This window comes from Lampris incognitus, chromosome 8, assembly GCF_029633865.1.
Source record: "Lampris incognitus isolate fLamInc1 chromosome 8, fLamInc1.hap2, whole genome shotgun sequence".
In the NCBI taxonomy this organism is placed as follows: Eukaryota; Metazoa; Chordata; class Actinopteri; order Lampriformes; family Lampridae; genus Lampris; species Lampris incognitus.
The window spans coordinates 29670363-29691751 of NC_079218.1; the positions used below are offsets into that span (position 1 = coordinate 29670363).

The following is a 21389-nucleotide window of genomic DNA, read 5'->3' on the forward strand; positions in this document are numbered from 1 at the left end:
TCCTGCCTGTTGTTTGCTGTCTAGGTAGTAGTTGTGTAACAAAAACGTGTGAGTCAGACATTTTGGTGGCTCCCATAGGGATTGGCATGTCAGCAACTGACAATCACCTTTGACTGTAAAACATTTTATCCCTATACCTCACTCAAGAAAATGTAACAGGGGTCAACTATATTTCAAAGTAGTCAGTCTTGTTTATTGACTTTTTTGAGTGTGGGTTTGGTGGTAGAAAATGTTCAGTTAAAGTGCATAAAACTACAAGTATCTATAAAATTCATCACACATTGTTGAAAAGCAGAAGCTACAATACATTTTCAGCATCGCCAAAGCATTGGGCTTAAAAGGCTTAAACCACAGTCTCATACTGAACGGTGTTACATTGTTTTGTGATTAGGCATATTCGTTTGCACTCAAGCTATTTTGTCACACCATGCACCAGGATATCATCCACAAGTCATTCCACTCATCCCCATCTCCATCCATTTTAAAGTATGATGCTCAATGGAAGGAGTATAGTATGAGTCTTCCCATAATCCCTGTGTTGTGATTGATTATAAACTAAGTCATGTCACCTTTTTAACAGTTAAATCATTGCCTTTTACTGAGCTAGGTGATGTCTATTGGCTTTCAATTTACAGACATGTAATTAGTGAGTAGGTTCTTAGGCGGTTATCTTTTCACCTTGATGTAAGTGATTTAAGGCAAAGTATTCTTTTTGACTTAGAATATTTTTACTTCCCTTTGTTTATTTTTTCATTTATTTAAGAATGAGTTGCAAAATTAGTCTTAATTCTAAGTCATTAGCCTCTATGAAGAATTCAAATAACAATAAGCCTCTCTCTCTCTCTTTGATACTTCAACAGAAGCGACCTTTTATTCCCAAAAGTTCTTTCTCTGCATACTCAACTTACGTATTTTACTGAATGATGTCACATTACATGCATGTTTGCATCCCACCAAGTGAATTTCCTTGAATTTGCAAACTTGAATGGTTAAAATATAAAATTCTAATTCTAATGTGCCGTCAAAGGGCAAGTGATTCCTCAGCGACTACAGCAATTTTATAAGGTCCTACAGGCCACTCTGCTGCCATTTACCCCCTCACATTAGTTTGAACAGCATTACTCCTTTCATTAGCAATCATATCACTCAATACAGAAGATGTTACAATGTAGACTCATTGTTGAAGACTTTGGCCCTCACAGTCCTCTGCAAGGGGTCTGTCTCTAGTCTGTTACATAGCTTGACTGTGTTGTGCTGTGCCATGGACTTGCGTTTGATGGAGTTCTGTATGGTTTCTGAGGTGAAGTAGTAAATCACAGGATCAAAGCAGCAGTTGGTCACTGCTATGCACAGGGCCACGGGGTAGTTGGTCCTAACCACTGAGTCCGCATGGCAGCCAGTCAGAACTTTGGTGCGAACCAGGGAATAGAAGAGGAGGTTTACATTATAGGGGATGAAACAGAAGCAGAAGATGAGCAGATGCACAATGATCATCCGTAAGATCTTAGTCTTGTTGAGTTGGCCTCCACGGCTGATGGCTTGGGGTTTCCTCAGTGTCTGGAGGACCATTATAGAGCAGAACACATTTATCATCAGTGGGATGAGAAAACCCACTGTCTCCATAAACACCACCACCTTAGACAGCTCGGATTGCCACTGCTGGTTTGAATAGTTCTCAAAGCAGTACATGAAGGAGGAGTTGGCATTTTTAGGGGAAGTGGTATCTAGAAGGAACCCTGTGGGCAGACTACCAGACAAAACTATCAACCACACAGTACAGCAGGCTAGCTTGGCGTTCCTCTTGGTGCGAATTATCTGGGACCGAAACGGATGCACAATAGCCAAGAAACGGTCCACACTGATGCAGGTTAGGAAAAGGATGCTGCCGTACATGTTGGTGTAGAATAGGGAAACCGAGAGCTTGCAGAGCACGCTGCCAAATGGCCAGTCTCGCCTAATGAAGTAGAATATTCGAAAAGGCAACGTGAGAACAAACAGCAAGTCTGAAACTACTAGATTCATCATGTATGTTGTGGTCTCATTGCGCAGCTTTAATGTACATGCAAAAATATATATTGCAACCATGTTGAAGAGAAGTCCAACTATGAAGACCAGGCTGAAGGCTGTGCTGTACAAAGTGTACTTGAAGTCATCACTGTTGTTGCAGTTCATGTGTGCTTGGCTCAAGCCCAATTTAGTGGCGTTAGCCGTGTGTAGGATGCTATTATTCATCTTTAGAGAGGGTTGGTGATTTTGGAATATATAACAAATGAAGCGTTCTGTACAGTTTAATTTATATTTTGAATAATAGCGAGAGTAATTTGCTTGTATCAGTCATAGAAAATCCAGTTCAACAATGGAAAATATTGACTTTGCTTTAGGTCAGGCAAAAAGCTGTCTCCGAAAACGATCAAGAGCACTCTCAGTTAACATGTCTTGTTTAATATATGATATTCTTGAGAAAGATTTGCAACTCCCATTAATACCTGCATTGGTATCTAAGGTCTTCAAGCAATCCATAATGTTGTTCCTCTGATCGTAATTTAAAGTACCCAGCTGTTGTGTGATTTAGAAATCCCATATGTGGTCGTCTGTATTCAGTAATCCTTGTTCAGTGGCAGTTTCTTGAGTTGTGTCCTTTCTTTTCAGGGCTAAAAGCCCCTGTGAAATCATATGTCTCGTCTCAGCCTTGTGTGCCGTCAGATGTTTGTTTTCTTCACATTTCATTTAGTATCTGTTCCTGGAAATGCCCCAGACGTCATGGTTCTCCTCGTGTTCTTTTTTTATTTTTTATGCTAAGACGGGTTTCACTTGGCTGCAGCAGCCTTACCGCAAAGTATAGATCCTCAGCAGACAGCTTGACAGAGGCTGTGAACCAAAGTGCACCGTATCACTGCTGAGATAGTGGGTGGAGTATTTACCAGGAAAAGTCCTCCCATCACTTCCTTGTTTACGTCATCACAAGACATAGGGAGTGGCCTAAATATATACATAGACATAAACTATTCTCAGTGTCCAAGTATATTCCTGTGCCTAGTTAATGACTCATAACCTCACAGAGTGTACAAATTATTTTAAAAAATAGGCTAAGTAGCAGTGAATACAGAATTACATGTCATTATTTTGCTCCATACCCCAGTGTAGAATTGAAAGTTGTTGATGACGGAGCAGCAAGAGTGAGAAAAAGGGGAATGCTCAAATAATGGCACGTCTGTACCTGTAGATTCTCGGTCTGAGTCAGCGAACCCCTCCTACTGCCTTGCCTCATCTCATCTCATCTCATCTCAGGATTTTATTTTTGTCTGTACATGCTCTTATGCATGTGCCCCATTTTGTTGCATGCCTTTGTTCTTACAGAATTATTTTCACGTGTACATGAACAATGCTCTAGTGTTCTGTAAAAGCAGACAACACTTGCATTAAAGTCGTACTAGATAGATTCATATTGTGAAAAAAAACACCGTAGGAGAGTAGACTGAGACTAAACAAGAATAAATTAGTAAAAGAATGAGTGTATGGATTGAGAAATAAATCATGACTTAAGGTTTAGTTAAAAGGTGTTCAAAATCAATCAATCAATCAAGTTGCATTTTATATAGCGCTTTTCTAGCTGCAACAGCCACTCAAATGTCTGTTTGTCACAGCTGGAGCTTTCACTGTTCTTTTATTCTAGTAATTTCTTGTACTTCTCTGCATTTTACAAAACTGACATCAGCATATAAAATAAAGTTAGTCTGTGTTGTCAGATTATACCAATTGCATCACAGCTCCCCAGTGCTTTTAAAGTGCATCTCAGGCACAAACTAGACTCATGATTGTGTTTGTGATTGCATTTGGTCACTGTAGAACAAAGAATGGCTGCCTTCTTTGGGTAAAAAGGAAGTGGTTTGCATTTGCATTGGGCTTCTTACAGGCTTTGCATTCACAGAGTGAAGAACAGGTGGATACAGTAAATGTCAATGGATGACACCCTCAATCATTACAACATCAATTCGGGTGCGGGAAAAAACAAAAAAACCTTTCAATGAAATAGTGGGAGAAACCTCAGGGAAAGCTTCAGAGGAGGGATCCCTCCTCCAGGATAAATAGGCATTGGCATTGAGTGGTCAAGGTAGACAGTGCGGTAACAGATTAAGAAATAAAACAACTAACTAGAGTAATGCACTCATTGCTGATCTCTGCCAGACGCATGTACTCGAACTTGGCAACAGACCACCCCTTTTTTCCACCTGCCGGGAGAAGGGTAATACACTTACTCATGGATAGAATAACCAGTGTTTTTCCTGTTTTCCTGCCATTAGAAAACTTTTGCACAGTGCTCAAGTTGATTGAATGGGAAACGGGGGGGGGGGGGCTAATATTCAGCGTCCATCCATCCATTACCTTAACCGCTTATCCTGCTCTCAGGGTCGCGGAGATGCTGGAGCCTATCCTAGCAGTCATTGGGTGGCAGGCAGGGAGACACCCTGGACAGGCTGCCAGGCCATCACAGGGCCCACACACACACACACACACATTCATTCCAAGGGACAATTTAGTATGGCCAGTTCACCTGATTTACATGTCTTTGGACTGTGGGAGGAAATTGGAGCCCCCGGAGGAAACCCATGCAGACACGGGGAGAACATGCAAACTCCACAGAGGACGACCTGGGATGACCCACCAAGGTTGGACTATCCCGGGGCTATAACCCAGAACCTTTTTGCTGTGAGGCGACCGCGCTAACCACTGCGCCACCGTGCTGCCCTAATATTCAGCACTTAAGCTAAAATAAAAAATGTTTTGCCTGTCTGTCTGTGGATGCACAGACTCCTAGGCAGACACTAGCATGAAAGTGACCAAGTCTGACATGAAATGACAGAGATCAGGCTATCATAATTTCAAAGCCCTTATCGAAAGACTTCAAATGTGCGGGTGTCCGGGTAGCGTAGTGGTCTATTCTATTGCCTACCAATGGGGATCACCGGTTCGAATCCCCGTGTTAACTCTGGCTTGGTCGGGTGTTCCTACAGATGCAATTGGCTGTGTCTATGGGTGGGAGGCCAGATGTGGATGTGTGTCTTTGTTGCTGCACTAGCGCCTTCTCTGGTTGGTCGAGGCGCCTGTTCGGGGGGGAGGGGGAACTGACGGGAATAGCGTGATCCTCCCATGCACTATGTCCCCCTGGTTAAACTCCTCACTGTCAGGTGAAAAGAAGCGGCTGGCGACTCCACATGTATTGGTGGAGTCATGTGGTAGTCTGCAGCCCTCCCCGGCTCGGCAGAGGAGGTGGAGCAGCAACTGAGACGGCTCGGAAGAGTGGGGTGATGTGTTTAACCGTTGCGGATTTCATGATATAAAATGAATCATGGCAAATGGCTGCCTTGCTGATTGACTGTCATAAAACAACAGTAGTAAAACATAGCTCAGCCATGGGAAATGTTCTATTGATTTCCAGCTGTGACTGTAATTAATCCTACTCTTTTGAAAATGTATTTTTATAGCGGAGTTTTAACATTGGAGACTGCAGCACTTCTGCCTGGTGGTGAGGTAAATGCAGTGAATTATTTTTGGTTCATCTAGTGTTCCTTCAGCTCTCCTGTGCTGAGATCAGCAGTGAATGACTTGCTGGCTTGCAAAATGCGACCCAACTTTTCGTTTACTTTAAAGACTCGTGCCTGAGTACATAATGTTTTGGTTTTGACACTGTCGCTGCCCGATATGACTCAACCTTAGATGTGAGTCGCTCATGCGCACCAATTGACTCAGATCGGGCAGCGACAGAAAGCAGCATTGGGCGAATGAGCCAGAGAGCGAATGCGAAAAGGGAATGGTGGTAGAGAGAACAAACATTTTTCAAAGGTTTTGAATCCCCCTAGCCATGAGAGGTTCTTCATCACACAGTCATAACTGTGCACAAAAATGTTTTAGGCAAGTCCAGTAGCTTGCAAAAATATCTGCAGACACACACGCGTGTGCGCGACCAAACTCATAATTTGACGGAGATAATTAAAGGACTTAGTGGTAACACTTGGTGATAATTGATAATGAAACTGTTGTCAGAGTTGAATTGTTCAGCGATTCTGGCGTGCATACCCAGTGCGAGACCAAAATAAATGTTAACTTTATGGAGGAATAAATACACAGTGGGGCGTCAGTTCTTCTCTTACTGGAATCAATGTAGAAAGAGGAACTTTACTGACAGATGCACTGTTATATACGCACAGACCACATGTCAATCTCAGCGCATTTCATTGGCTGTTATTATTGTCCGTCACATAGTACCTGTATGTACTCATGAAGTTTGCCTGTGTTAATACAAAAATAAAGATTAACTTCTACAATTGAGAGCACACATTTCATATATATCGACACCCCCACTTGCTCTCATGTTGTTCATCTTCTTAACTCAAAACATCATAAGGTTTTCTACCTTGCATCATGTAACCTTTCACTTGCATGGTTACTCTCCAAACATAAACTTTGCAAACTTAACCAATTTAAATTTTGTTACGGGTTTCGTCATCACATCTGCTACCATCTGGTCTGTTGGGCAATACTCCAGACTTATTTTTCCATCATTCACAGTTGACCTTACAAAGTGATACTTTATGTCAACGTGCTTGCATCTCTGTCTGCTTACAGGATTCTTTGCTAACGCTATTGCACCTTGGTTATCCTTGTAGACCTTAGGTGGTGCGTACTGACATCCGTCAATACCTTCTAGTAGTTGTTCTAGGTACATACACTCTTGTGTAGTTGCGGCTAACGCCATATACACTGCCTCACAAGTGGACAGTGCAACAGTGGGCTGCTTTTTGGTTTTCCATGAAACCAAAGAGACCATTTTCATTTAGGCTTATACAATAACCAGTTGTGCTGCGTCTGTCAGTTACGTCAGCTGCCCAATCAATCTACACCCATCTTTTGACTATCCCTTAGCTACATACCGTGCCTTGTATTTGTCAGATCTGTCAACATCGTTCTTAATCGCATGCACCCATCGACCCCCCACTGTATTCTTACCCTCAGGTAAGTTGGTCAGGGTAAATGTGTCATTTTCTCTGAGCGATTGCATTTCATCATCCATTGCATTTATCCATTCCTTTGAGTTAGTTGAGGTTACCGCTTCCTTGAATGTTAGGGGTACATTACACATCATTCTGTAACAGTAATTTATGTTCATCAGTACCTGATCATCACTCTCCTCATCAGATACATATTCACTTAAATAACCTGGTTTCTTCCTCACTCTAGAAGGGTATCGTGTAGGCTCATGGCTGGGCTCGCCCATCTGTGTTTGGCTGTTCACCTCAGGCCTAGTTACTGGGATAACGCAATTACTGATAACGCAAACCTATACCCGTCTCTGGATTCTGGGTCTATTGGTCCCGCTAGAGCTGTGTGTACCAACTCTAGAGCTGCTTTGGCTTTCACATCAGGCTCCCTATTCCTAGTTTGGATATATTTTCCCTGAGTGCACACTTTGCAATGTAGTATAGGTTTGTCTACTTTGCCCTTGATTGTCATACCATCAACAACATTTTGTAATTTCTGAACATCATTGTAATTACAGTGCCCTAGAATCTCATGCCATGTCTGTATATGAAAACATGCTTTACATTAGTAATCGCATTCATCATTTACTGTGTGCAAGTAGTATAGTCTGTTATGCTCATGAATGTGGAATTGTGTACTGTCTCTGTCTCGTGGAACATCCTTTCCTTTCCTGAAGATTACGGTCGCTCCACTGGCAGTAGCTGCTTTCACAGAAAAGATGTCCTGCGGGTATGGGGGATGTAGAACGCCCATCTCAGTGTCATGTTGTGGTGTCGCCCTCTGCTGTCGATCAAGCACACCTCCGCGTCTCCTCTGCGCTCTGTGATTTCGTGGCTCCTTGTGCCATCAGCCAACTCCACGCAGTGTGTCTCGGCCTAGAACCTGTCGTCGAATTTCTTGAACTTTGCTATATCCGTGATGATATGTGAAGTTGCTCCCGTGTCCACCATCAGACCTCTCATCTTGACACCACGCCCTGGCTGGATCTCTGCGTCCCCGTCGTTCGTCAAGAATGCATACGCCTTGTTGTTCGCCTCCTCGGACACTTGCCACGCGTCGTCCTGCCGCTGTCTCCGTCTGCAGGTTGTGTCCCGATGTGTGGTGCTTTTGCACCGACTACACCACTGCTTACGTTGACATGCTATTGTTTTGTGTCCTTTCAGGCCAGAGCGGGTCTTGCCCTCGGCTGCACTTGCGCCTTCATGACGTTGTCGTCGGGTGCTATTGCACGCATTTTCTGTGTCCTCGCAGCGCCATAGTTTCGTTTTGAATTCGGCAAAAGGCATTGTCACATCTCTTTGCATGACATGAATAGCGAACGGTTTGAATGATTCTGGTAGTCCCTTCAAAATCATTGCTACTAACAGCCCATCACTCAATGTCTCACCAGTTTCTCAATGCAGTGATGGCTGTCTCTGCACGCATAACGTACTCAGTCACACTCAGTGCTCGACTTTTGAAGTGAAGTCAGTTATGTATACAAGCTAATTATCCGCGGCTTCCCTTTACCTGCATAATAGTCTCTTAGAATTTTCAGCGCTTTCCGCCCATTGTCCGCTGCTTCCCGCATTACCAGCGACAAACTTTTATCATCCAGAAACTGGATTAGCTCCGCATATACCTCGGCATTTTTCGCTCCATCTACTGTTCATTTAAAGGCTCATTTAAAATAGTGTCCTTTAGATGAAGCAACAATAATTGGCAACGCTGTCTTCGAGAGGGGGGTGGAGTCGGCTTGTGTTCGTCACATGAATGCGTCTGTGTGTGGGGGGAAAAGCAGTGGTTCGGCCTGGATTCGCCTTGTCACAAAAGTGACGAGGCGTCTCCTTCGAGACTGCCGGCCAGAGATGCAGTTGGCGAACGCCGGCAGTACGAGGGTGGGTGTTTGAACTAAAATAGGGATCGATTGGCCGCTAAATTGGGAGAAGGGAAAAATCAGAAATACATTTAGAAAAAAAAGTGTCCTTTAGTCCTTGTAACCGAAAATGGCCCAAAAATTTCATCTCCCACAGTTCATAGTTCTTTTCATCTCCATCAAAAACTAGTCGAGACCAACGGTTACTCGATCCTTCCATCCTGGGTCTTTCACCCCTGCTTTTTGACTCGGCAACCCTTCTACTCATGGTGCTAGCATGCTAACCGACACATGCGGTACGTTGCGATATTTCTCTCGGTGGCAAATCGCTTGATAACCATCTCTGGGTAACTTTGGTTGTCAGAGTTGAATTGTTCAGCGATTCTGGCGTGCATACCCAGTGCGAGACCGAAATAAATGTTAACTTTATGGAGGAATAAATGCACAGTGGGGCGTCAGTTCTGTTCTTACCGGAATCAACGTAGAAAGGAACTTTATTGACAGATGCACTGTTATATACGCACAGACCACATGTCAATCTCAGCGCATTTCATTGGCTGTTATCATTGTCCGTCACACTACCCTTATGTACTCATGAAGTTTGCCTGTGTGTTAATACAAAAATAAAGATTTACTTATACAGTTGAGAGCACACATTTTATATATGTCAACAGAAACAAAGCAAAAACGAAAAGCTGATTTGCGATCAGGCTCCACAACCATATGTATCCTGTGCAGAAAAAGCAAAACAGACCTTATAGCAGCATTTTAGCTATTTTTTTTCCTACTGTTCAAATTTTATTTCTTGAATACTTGTCTAACAATTTGTGAGGAGGGGGGGCACACCATCAACAAGTCTCTGAAAGCGTGTTAGATGCCCTTTTGAGAATATGTGGGACTTCTGGTATGAGGCGTGCTGAGTAGACATGTACAGCTTGCTCCCGCTATCATATTTTTTATTTACCTTTTAAACCTCATCGTTTTCAATACAAACTGTGTGCAATAGGTTTATGAGTTGTTACTAACAATAAGGACTACACAACCATGTCCAAAGTAAGGGAGAAGCAGTCGGAAAAAGACAAGGAATCCTCGTCTGCTAGCATAGTTGCTAGCATGGCTGCTCGCATAACTATGAATGAGATTAGCCATAGCTCTCGCGGCTGATTTCAAATCATCTATAGAGTCTGGCATCCAAACTGGACGGATTGCATTCCGTTGTTGCAGACCATGGGCAGCGTATCAACTCTTTGGAAGATGATGCTAATGAGGTCAACCAACGTATGCAACAACTTCGGAACTTATGCACCACTTTGCAGGGAGAGAACGAATAACTCAAAGCTAAATTAGCAGACCTCGAGGGATGCAGTAGACACCAAAACATCCAGATTGCAGGTCTACGTGAATTGATAGAAGGTTCTCACCTTGACGTCTTCGGTACGGAAATCCTCGCTACACCCCGTGAGTTAGAGCAGGTGCACTGGAGCCTTGCACCCAAACCGGGAGGGAGGCCACAACCTGTCATTCTATCCTTCCACCGCTTCCAAGTTAAATACCTACCTGGTGATCCTTGAGGCTCCTAGATGAGGTGATCTGACCTACAACGGCCATAAGATCCGCTTTTATGATGACTACAGCCCGGACGTGTTAAAGCAGAACACTAAGTACAAAAGCTTCATGACTGAGCTGTATAAGCGTGGATATAAGCCGGCTCTTCTCTACCGAACCAAGCTGCGCATTACCCTACCTAACGGGAAGAAGACATGGCTCCTGTTTGCCTCAGAGGCTTAATTTCTTCTTCTCTTATTAATTACCAAATAGCTGACCAAATAACATTCAGGACAAGTTGTGCATTTCTCTTAATCAGTATTCCTTTTAATGATTTAGTCATGTATTTGTCTTTATTAGGTTACGAGAGCAATGGACTTTAACTATTATTTCGACGGGAGTTGAAAGACAGCTGTTAATGCTTCACATAGATCTAACAGTCATCTCCCTTCCAATTTTGTCTTCGCTTTGGTAATTCTATAATCTTTTTTAAAGCACATTATTTGCCTGACTAACTGGAAGTAGAGGGGAAGAACACAACATATAACTACATATTTCCACACTGTTCTGACGCAGTACCGTCTTTAAGCCTTCTTTAAGCTATATGTTCAACATGTTATTATAATAGCAAGGTTACAGCACTTAAAGATCCTGCATATGCTTGTTGGAAATGCTTTTATGTCTCGCTAGAGGTGTTTAAAAAGGTTCAACTCTTGTTTTTTAAAAAGTTTATCAACATAAGGTGGGAGTAAAGCGATAGAATTTAGGAAGTTTAAGGTATGCTGATCAATGTGTCAGAGTGTTGTTTGTTGCTGTTCTCTGCAGCAACTGGGTTAGGGTTGGGGTTAAGGGGAGGGGTTGGGTGGAGGGAGGGTTGTATATTTAACGTTTTGTTAGTTAGGTTTTCTGTTGTGTTTTTTTTTTTATTCATGGTTTCTTTGGTCTTACTTGTGCTGCTACTTTAACTCAGCGGGCTCAACCCGGTCAGGTGCTATACCCTTAGTCTCAATCCTGCTAAACTACAGGTGGTGGTGGGAGTCATGGGGATGGACACATGAAGGAAAGACACTTGACCAAACCTCCAAAGTATCACTTAATGTTAAGCTCTAACACCTTGTCACCACCAAGTGGCACTTAAAGATTTATTAGCTGGAATGTCAAAGGGCTGAATTCTCCTGTGAAACGTATCAAAGTCCTCAACCATTTAAATCATTTAAATGCCAAAACTGCCTTTCTACAGGAAACCCATCTCAAGCCTTCAGATCACCATAAATTTCGCAGAGGGTGGGTAGGTCAGCTTTACCATTCTTTTTCAAGTAAGGGTGCTTTCACACCTGAGCTGTTTGGTCCATTTTAATCGAACCCTGGAGCATTTACCCCCTTGGTGCGATTCGTTTTGAGAGGTGAGAACGCAGCAGTCATACTCGGGTGCGCACCAAACGAACGGACCGAGACCTTTCTGAAAAGGTGGTCTCGGTACGTTTCCAAACGCACTCTGATGCAGTTCGTTTGTGGTGAAAACGTGATCTGACCTCAGACCGATCCAACTGCAGAAAGCGCCGCGCATTTTTGGACGAAACGATCTCCTGTAGCCAGCTACTCTGTGCATTATGGGATGCACATGAAGTGTCTGATATGCACCTTTTATGTCTCCAGTGCATCAGAACGTTATTTGCCAGCCGCAGCCACGACTCATTTTCAAACTGTATCATTTGCCTAAAGTGATAAATGCAAACGATGTAATAACTGATGACCAACGCAAAATTCAACCCACGCAGTCGTCTCCATTGTGAAATCACTGCGAAATTAATTGTAGTGCGTTGTCTGTTATTCTACTTCCTGGAGTTTCTTTCGAGTTTTCCCGCATGAAAATTCGGACCAATTGGAGAGCAGTTTAGGAGCTACGTTATTGCTCCCGCCCCAGACACATCTGACCAATGAGTGAAATTAACGTTCTCACGTGGCTTGCGCGGCTGCATTTTGGTTCGCTTCACCAACTCATCAACTGATTCGGACCAGAGCAAACGAACAGGTGTGAAAGGGAATCGAACCAGCTGAAAAACGAAACGATGTATCATTCTCGGATCTGGTGCGAACCAAGGAAGCAGACTAGAAATGAACTATCAGGTGTGAAACGGCGCTAAGGCCCATGGGGCTGCAATTCTTATTCATAAGTCAGTCCCAAGGTTATATCAGACCCCAACGGGTGCTTTATTATAATTACAGGGAAAATCTGTGGTAACACTCTGACTTTGGCGAATGTGTATGGTCCAAACTGGAACAATGAGGACCTTTTCAAAAACTTCTCTCTTCTTGACTTAAATTCTTGTCAGCTCATCCTCAGGGCAGACTTTAACTGCTGCCTCGATCCTTCACTTGACCGCTCATCTAACAAGCCCTCTGCCCTATCTAAATCATCTAAAGTCATCCAGCTGTTTTTGGAGCAATATGCATCTCATGTTTGGCGCTTTCTTAGTCCTAGCGCCAAGCAGTTCTCTTTCTTCTCTCCCCTGTCCATCGTTCTTTCTCCCGAATAGATTTTTTTCTCATCAACAGCAAATTACTCTCCTCTGTTAGTTCATGCTCTTACAGCCGTATAGTAATACCAGACCATGCAATGGTCATAGTTGACATCTCCCTTCCTGGCAGATCCTTGTCATGAGCCGCTTGGTGCTTTAATTAATTTCTACTAACTGATCCCGATTTTATCAATATTATTAGCAATAGCATTGACACATTCATTGACTAATGTTAGTCCATCCATATCTGCTACAACAGTTTGGGAGACATGCAAAGCCTACCTGCGAGGAGAAATCATATCATGTGTTGCTTACCAGAGAAAGATTACCTCGAAAAGAGTATTAGTCTGTCCAAGGCTATATCAGAATTGCAGACTAGACTCACCTGACTCTGATCTTTTTAAAGAATTACTAATGAAAAAGGCTGAATTTGACATCCTGGCCTCTAATAAGGCAACAGAATCACTACTAAAAACACGCCATAATTATCATGAATTTGGAGATAGACCAAGTAGACTACTTACTCATCAAATTCGGCAATCATCTTCATCAGTGATCTTGCCCGAATTAATACTGCGGATGGAATAACTATTAATCCTCAAATCATCAACAACTAATTCAGGGACTTTTATGCTTCATTAAATACAGCCAAGAGCACATCTGATAAGACCCAATACGAAAACTTTTTTAGGTCTTTAGACATCCCTTCCATAGATCCTAAAATATCTGCTGGGTTGGATGAACCTTTAACAGTTGGTGAACTCAAAAGTGCTCTAATGCTGATGCAGAATGGGAAATACCCAAGCCCCGATGGCTTCCCTGCCGAATTTTTTAAGACATTTTCCGATAAATTATCCCCATTGATGCTAAATATGTTTAATGACTCATTAGAATCTGGCATACTCCCTCCTAAATTGCGTCATGCTGTTATCTCTCATAAACTAAAAAAGGATAAAGCTCCCCTACTTTGCGGTAATTATCGCCCCATCTCTGCTTTGTGCAGATGTCAAGCTTTTAGCTAAGATGCTGCAACACATCTAGAGTCTGTCCTGATGACTATTATTTCGACAGACCAAACGGGGATTGTTAAGGACACTCTTTTCATAACGTCAGACGGTTATTTTATATATTATACTCACCTTCATCCTCAGATTCCCCGGAATTGGTCATTTCAATGATGCCGAGAAGACATTTGACCGTGGGGACTGTCCCTATCTGTTTTATGCACTAAAATGGTTTGGTTTTGGTAATACATTTATTTTATGAACTTTTATATACATCCCCTCTAGGTTGCGTCCGCACAAACAATGATTATTCTGATTATTTTCCCCTCAAATGTGGAACTCGTTAGGGCAGCCCACTTGCGCCGCTACTGTTTGCCATTGCCATGGAACCACTGGTGGTTGCGCTCAGGTCTAGTCAGATGCAGGGCATCTCAAGGGGAGGCTATGAGCATAAACTGGCCTTGTACGCTGATGGCCTTTTACTTTTTATCTCTGATCCAGACAGATCTATCTACCCAATGTTTGCTTTGTTGAAAGAGTTTGGGCAAATTTTGGGTTATAATTTAAATCTTCAAAAAAGTGAACTCATGCCCGTTAATGCTGCAGGTACAGCTTACCCCCTTTCGAAATTGTAATTTAAGACAAATCTGGAAAGCTTTAGATATCTAGGTATCTGTGTAACTTGGAACTATTCAGATTTGTTTAAATGTAATTTTTCCCCTCTACTTTCTTGACTGACTCAAGACTTCCACCGCTGGTCTCTATTACCTCTTTGTCTTGCTGGCTGGATAAATTGTATAAAAATGAATGTGCCCCCCAAATTCCTATATCTCTGTCAATGCATACCTGCTTTTATCCCAAAGTATGTTTTCCACTCACTTGGTAGTTTGATTTCTCAGTTCATCTACTACTATTACTTTTGGCTGCTCCCGTTAGGGGTCGCAACAGCGGATCATCCGTTTCCATTTCTTCCTGTCTTCTGTGTCTTCCTCTGTCACACCAGCCACCTGCATGTCTTCCCTCACCACATCCATAAACCTCCTCTTTGGCCTTCCTCTTCTCCTCTTCCCTGGCAGCTCCATATTCAGCATCCTTCTCCCAATATAACCAGCATCTCTCCTCCGCACATGTCCAAGCCATCTCAATCTTGCCTCTCTTGCTTTGTCTCCAAACCGTCCAACCTGAGCGGTCCCTCTAATATAATCGTTCCTAATCCTGTCCTTCTTCATTACTCCCAGTGAAAATCTTAGCATCTTCAACTCTGCCACCTCCAGCTCCGCCTCCTGTCTTTTCGTCAGTGCCACTGTCTCCAAACCATATAACATAGCTGGTCTCACAACCATCTTGTAAACCTTCCCTTTAACTCTTGCTGGTACCCTTCTGTCGCAAATCACTCTTGACACACTTCTCCACCCACTCCACCCTGCCTGCACTCTCTTCTTCACCTCTCTACTGTACTCCCCGTTACTTTGGACAGTTGACCCCAAGTATTTAAACTCAAATGCCTTTGTCACCTCCACTCTTCCTATGAACTGATTTCTCAGTTCATATGGAACAAAAACAATCCTAGGATTCATAAAGATGTCCTACAAACGGCAAAAGAATTGGGTGGTCTTGCATTACCCAGCTTTTTATTTTACCATTGGGCTGCAAATATTCTCAGTATTTTGAGCTGGTGTCATACTAACAGTCAACCCCCAATGTGGTTGCAGATTGAGGATGCTTAATGCAGTTCCTCCTCCCTTTTGTCCCTCTTGTGCCTCCCCCTGGGATTGCTGTCTCAATCATGCCCTAGTAATATAATAGTTAAAAACTGTCTCAAGATTTGGACTCAATTCAGACGTCATTTCGGATTCTGGGCAATACCTCTTTCATCCCCTGTACACTCAAACCCTCTGTTTGCGCCCTCTGTCACTGATAGGGCTTTTGCAACCTGGGCAGACCATGAGATGCTTCCGTGAGGAATCTTTACATTGATGGCATATTTGCGTCCTTTGATCAGTTAACCAGAGCATTTAACCTGCAGAGGAGCCATTTCTTCAGATACTTGCAAATCCGAGGCTTTATTCGCAATTGCTTCCCTGCTGTCCCTCCTTCCACCATAGTCGACACCATTCTTAATATTAATCCTTACCTCAAAGATACTATTTCAAAGTTATACAACACTCTCCTCACATGGCGACCCTCGTCCTCTGATCATTTACGCAGGACTTGGTCTGAGGATCTTAATATTGAAATAGAGCCTGAGGTCTGGCAGTAAGTTTTGAGGCACGTCCACACATCATCTGTTTGTACCCGTCATGGGGTTTTTACTCTATGAACCACCCTTATAAGGTGGGTCATAGAGTGCACTGGTCTAAAAGCAAACTAGCCCACGTCTACCCTGGAACTGATCCAAACTGTGATAAATGTCCCTCAGGACCAGCTAATCCTTATCCACATGTTCTGGGCTTTTCCCGCACTGTCCTTGTTTTGGAAGCCGGTTTTTGATTCCCTTTCAGCTATCACGTCTATAGCCACCCCTCTCCCGTAGTAGCCCTGTTTGGTGTCCTACCCACTGGCCACTCATTTCCGTCCTATTTTGCAGAACTTATAGCTTTTCTCACATTATTAGTGAGGCGTGTTATTCCGATGCACTGGAAGAGCCCTCATCCCCTCTCTCATACCCATTGGATAAGGATGCCATATCCTTTGTGAAGTTGGAGAAAATTAAACACTCCCTTCATGGCTCGAATGGACAATTTCATAAAATCTGGCAACCCTTCCTGGGACATGTCAGGTCCCTCCAACTGTATTCTGTCCCCACTGACTAGGTACGCCCCCTGCACTGTACCAGCATCTTGCACCTCCTGGCTGAGTCCTGTTTTCCCCATATAAAAAGTACATAGTATGTATAGTATGTTACTGTCACCAAATTGTCTTGTTTTGTCTTGAAAGTTTTTTGTTGCTTTCTTTTAGAAATTATGGATATGTATTTCATGTTATGCCATGTTATGTTGTTGTTTATGTTGAAAATCTTATGAATAAATCATATTTAAAAAAACTAATTCTACAAATGTCATATTGGTATGTCCCCAGGGCTCCCCTCTTTTTGAGCTGCTGAAACAGATGTGTGAGGAGGGCCAAGCGGAGCAGGTGGAGATCCCCTCTAATTTTAACCAGCCACTGCAGCACAACCACACAGCAGCTGACCTGTAAGTCTGGGGGCACACACCATCACACAATAAACCCATCTCTCACCTCTCACACTGTCACTTTCTGCCATGCATATGTGTTTGAATTAGTGAAGTGAATGTAGAGGTTTAAAGCCAGTGTAAAATTGGAGGGGAAGAGTTCTTCCATAGGGTACTTAAATCACTAAATGATAACTAGAGCGTTTCATTCTGTTTTAAGGTGATGGATAATAGGTCTATAAATTTGTTGACTGTATCCAAAGGAATTTAATCAAGTGCAACCTTTGGATAACCATGACCTGGATGAATGAGAACATTCACAGACATGTTGACTGTATATTCAGGTTTTGAAGTATTTTCATGGAAAAGGTGCAGAAAGATTTGCCAAATAATAGACATATAATCTTAAATCCACCAAAGTGACTATCCTTCTCTTTGTTTAACATAATAATACATTCTATTTGTATAGTACTTTTGAAGGTACACAGACACTTTACATAAGATAAAAAAAATCAATGCAACACACCAAAAACATGTAACACATAATAATAATGTCTGAATATTGTTGTGTGTTACATGTTTTTTTAACTGTATAATTATATCTGCTAGTATTACCATTGTAATCAATATAGCTCATTTAATCTTGATCTTCTTTTTCTTTACAGATATCTGTCTCCTATGCGCCCAAACACTCGTGTCCTGCCTCCTTCTGAGCCGTCTGTCATACCTGGCTCTCAATCGGTTTCTCAGGGTCTCATACAGCCTGTTTTGCAAGGTGCCAGCCAGACCCCCAGACCCCCGAAATCCAACTCTCTCAGCCTCTTCTACAAAAAATGTGAGATGTCTTTTTTTTACTCTTGCCTTTTGTTTTCTTCCACATTGGCACACAACAAATAAAACTTAAGCATTTATCTTTTTGCTCAGTTACATTTGCAATGATTGACAAACAGATAATACATTTAGTTTGTGTAGATCAATAATTCGTTAAAAATATATATCTAATACAAACTTGTGATCGAGTAAAGTCATGCCACTGCTGCCTTCATGTCACTGTGGCTATTAATTAGGGGAGCGTGTCAGCACATCAACTCGTATGCCCAATAACTCACCACATACCAAAAACGTGAAGGATTTATTCAGCTGTTTTCTTACAGTGAGATGTGTCAAATCAGTGTCATAAGATTAAAACTTTCATCGACCACCATTATGTCACATTCAACAGCACAGATCCCTATGGTAATATATGAATCTGTCCTGCTAAGGTTGAGGATGTGCCTTTCAGTGGCCAGATGTATGTTGCTGGTACTGAATTTAAATAAAACTTTAGTATTCTACCATTCTAAAAATGACTGGCCCATTCATTTTCAGTGGAAAGGTTTTAAGCTAAGCCGTTAGAAAACGGGCATGAATGTAGTAGCAGCTGCTGTAGCCAGCAAATAAACAAACCCACACACACACACGAAAGCAAAATAAATTTCGTTAACATGTTACAGAAGTATTCATTCATTCATTCATTCATTCATTCATATTATCTTATAATAAATGAATTTCTCAAAACTGGGGAATTTCAAAAATGGATAGCCTACCAGACGGAGAACGCAAGGTAAGGGGCTTATTTTCAGGAGCCTATCCCAGGATATGATCATAGATTACTTGTAGTTAAGGATGTGATGATTATATGAGTCATGACAATGAGGCTGTGTGGAATGGTTCATGGCATGTGATGTATGTTGTGTTTAGTGTTGTGTTTAGTGAGAAGACACTAGCTTTGGCTGGCAGTTACACACACATGCACACGTGTGTGAATTTTCCTAGTAAATGTGTTTATTGCCACTAATCGTCAGTTTGCAAGTGGATGTCTAATTTGTGATATTGGGCTATACAAATGAAATTGACTTGAGTTGACTTGATCTCCTGGTGGAAAAAAAACATGGAAATTAACAGCAAAAAACTACGTTTTAAGTGAGATGTTTGATTTGGTGTAAAGCTGTAAAAGTCAGAAAATTCAAATGAGCAGTTTCAAAGCAAAGCGACAATTCAGTCTTCAGAGTGGTAGAAAGTCACCTACAAATGCTGCAAGATGGAAGTCGCTCTGGAGTGGGTTTTAATGTAGGCTGTATAATTCATTAAGGGTGGCACAATAGTGTCTTTGTACTTGCGACGTTAAATAAGGCAATGTGGCTAAATGTTGTCTGACAGTATTAGCCATAATTAGTGTTGCCGCGCTTCCCTAATGTAAACCATACATGTAATATGAGGGGTTTTTTATTTTTAATTTTTTTATTTTTCCCTTTTTCTCCCCAATTGTACTTGGCCAATTACCCTATTTTTCCGAGCCATCCTGGTCACTGCTCCACCCCCTCTGCGGAGCCGGGGAGGGCTGCAGACTACCACATACCTCCTCCAATACATGTGATGTCGCCAGCCGCTTCTTTTCACCTGAGGAGGAGTTTCACCAGGAGGACGTAGCACATGAGAGGATCACGCTATTCCCCCCCGTTACTCCCCCCCCCCATACAGGCGCCCCAACCGACCAGAGGAGGCGCTAGTGCTGTGACAAGGACACATACCCACATCCACATGCTGGCAACACGTCGAGAGTCTGTCCTGATGACTATTATTTCCACAGACCAAATGGGGATTGTTAAGGACAGACAATCTTTTCATAATGTCAGGCAGCTATTTGATATATTATACTCACATTCATCATCAGATTCCCCGGAATTGGTCATTTCAATGGATGCCGAGAAGGCATTTGACCGTGTGGACTGGCCCTATCTGTTTTATGCACTAAAACGGTTTGGTTTTGGTAATACATTTATTTCACGGATTAAACTTTTATATACATCCCCTCTAGCTTTCGTCCGCACAAACAGTGATTATTCTGATTATTTTCCCCTTAAATGTGGAACTTATTAGGGCTGCCCACTTTCTCCGCTACTGTTCACCATTGCCATGGAACCAACGTCGGTTGCTCTCAGGTCTAGTTAGATGCAGGGCATCTCAAGGGGAAGCTATGAGTATGAACTGGCCTTGTACGCTGATGACCTTTTACTCTTTATCGCTGATCCAGACAGATCTATCTCCCCAGTATTTGCTTTGTTGAAGGAATTTTGACAAATTTTGGGTTATAAGTTAAATCTTCATAAAATTGAACTCATGCCCATTAATGCTGCAGGTACAGCTTACCCCCTTTCGAAATTGTCATTTAAGACATCTCTGGAAAGTTTTGGATATCTGGGTATCTGTGTATCTTGGAACTATTCAGATTTGTTTAAATGTAATTTCTCCCCTCTACTTTCTCGACTGACTCAAGACTGCCACTGCTGGTCTCTTATTTCCTCTGTCTCTTGCTGGCCGGATTAATTGTATAAAAATGAATGTGCTCCCTAAATTCCTATATCTCTGTCAATGCAAACCTGTTTTTATCCCAAAGTATTTTTTCCACTCACTTGATAGTTTGATTTCTCAGTTCATATGGAACAAAAAAAAAAAAAAAAAATCCCAGGATTCGTAATGTCCTACAAACGCCAAAAGAATTGCACTCCCCGTTACTTTGGACAGTTGACCCCAAGTATTTAAACTCAAATGCCTTTGTCACCTCCACTCTTCCTATGAACTGATTTCTCAGTTCATATGGAACAAAAACAATCCTAGGATTCATAAAGATGTCCTACAAACGGCAAAAGAATTGGGTGGTCTTGCATTACCCAGCTTTTTATTTTACCATTGGGCTGCAAATATTCTCAGTATTTTGCACTGATGTCATACTAACAGTTAACCCCCACCGTGGTCGTAGATTGAGGATGCCTAATGCAGTTGTTCCTCCCTGTTGTCCCTCTTGTGCCTCCCCCTGGGATTGCTGTCTCAATCATGCCCTAGTAATATAATAGTTAAAAACTGTCTCAAGATTTGGACTCAATTCAGACGTCATTTCGGATTCTGGGCAATACCTCTTTCATCCCCTGTACACTCAAACCCTCTGTTTCCGCCCTCTGTCACTGATAGGGCTTTTGCAACCTGGGCAGACCATGAGATTGCTTCTGTGAGGAATCTTTACATTGATGGCATATTTGCATCCTTTGATCAGTTAACCACGGCATTTAACCTGCAGAGGACCCATTTCTTCAGATACTTGCAAATACGAGAGTTTATTCGCAGTTGCTTACCTGGCTTCCCTGCTATCCCTCCTTCCACCATAGTCGACACCATTCTTAATATTAATCCTTACCTCAAAGGTACTATTTCAAAGTTA

General features: G+C 42.4%; 2 protein-coding genes across 2 annotated transcripts in view; one reads left to right on the plus strand and one right to left on the minus strand.

Moving 5' to 3' along the window:
* rb1 (retinoblastoma 1) overlaps nt 1–21389 on the plus strand; it is a 57128-nt gene that overhangs the window by 19271 nt on the left and 16468 nt on the right. The window contains exons 18-19 of the mRNA XM_056284186.1: nt 17040–17155; nt 17800–17969. Coding sequence (XP_056140161.1) covers nt 17040–17155; nt 17800–17969 — 286 coding nt within the window. The remainder of the gene's footprint in view (nt 1–17039; nt 17156–17799; nt 17970–21389) is intronic.
* Nucleotides 193–2232, minus strand: LOC130116273 (lysophosphatidic acid receptor 6-like). Its single transcript, XM_056284188.1, has one exon. The coding sequence runs from the start codon at nt 2230–2232 to the stop codon at nt 1162–1164; it is 1071 nt and encodes a 356-aa protein (XP_056140163.1). The 3' UTR covers nt 193–1161.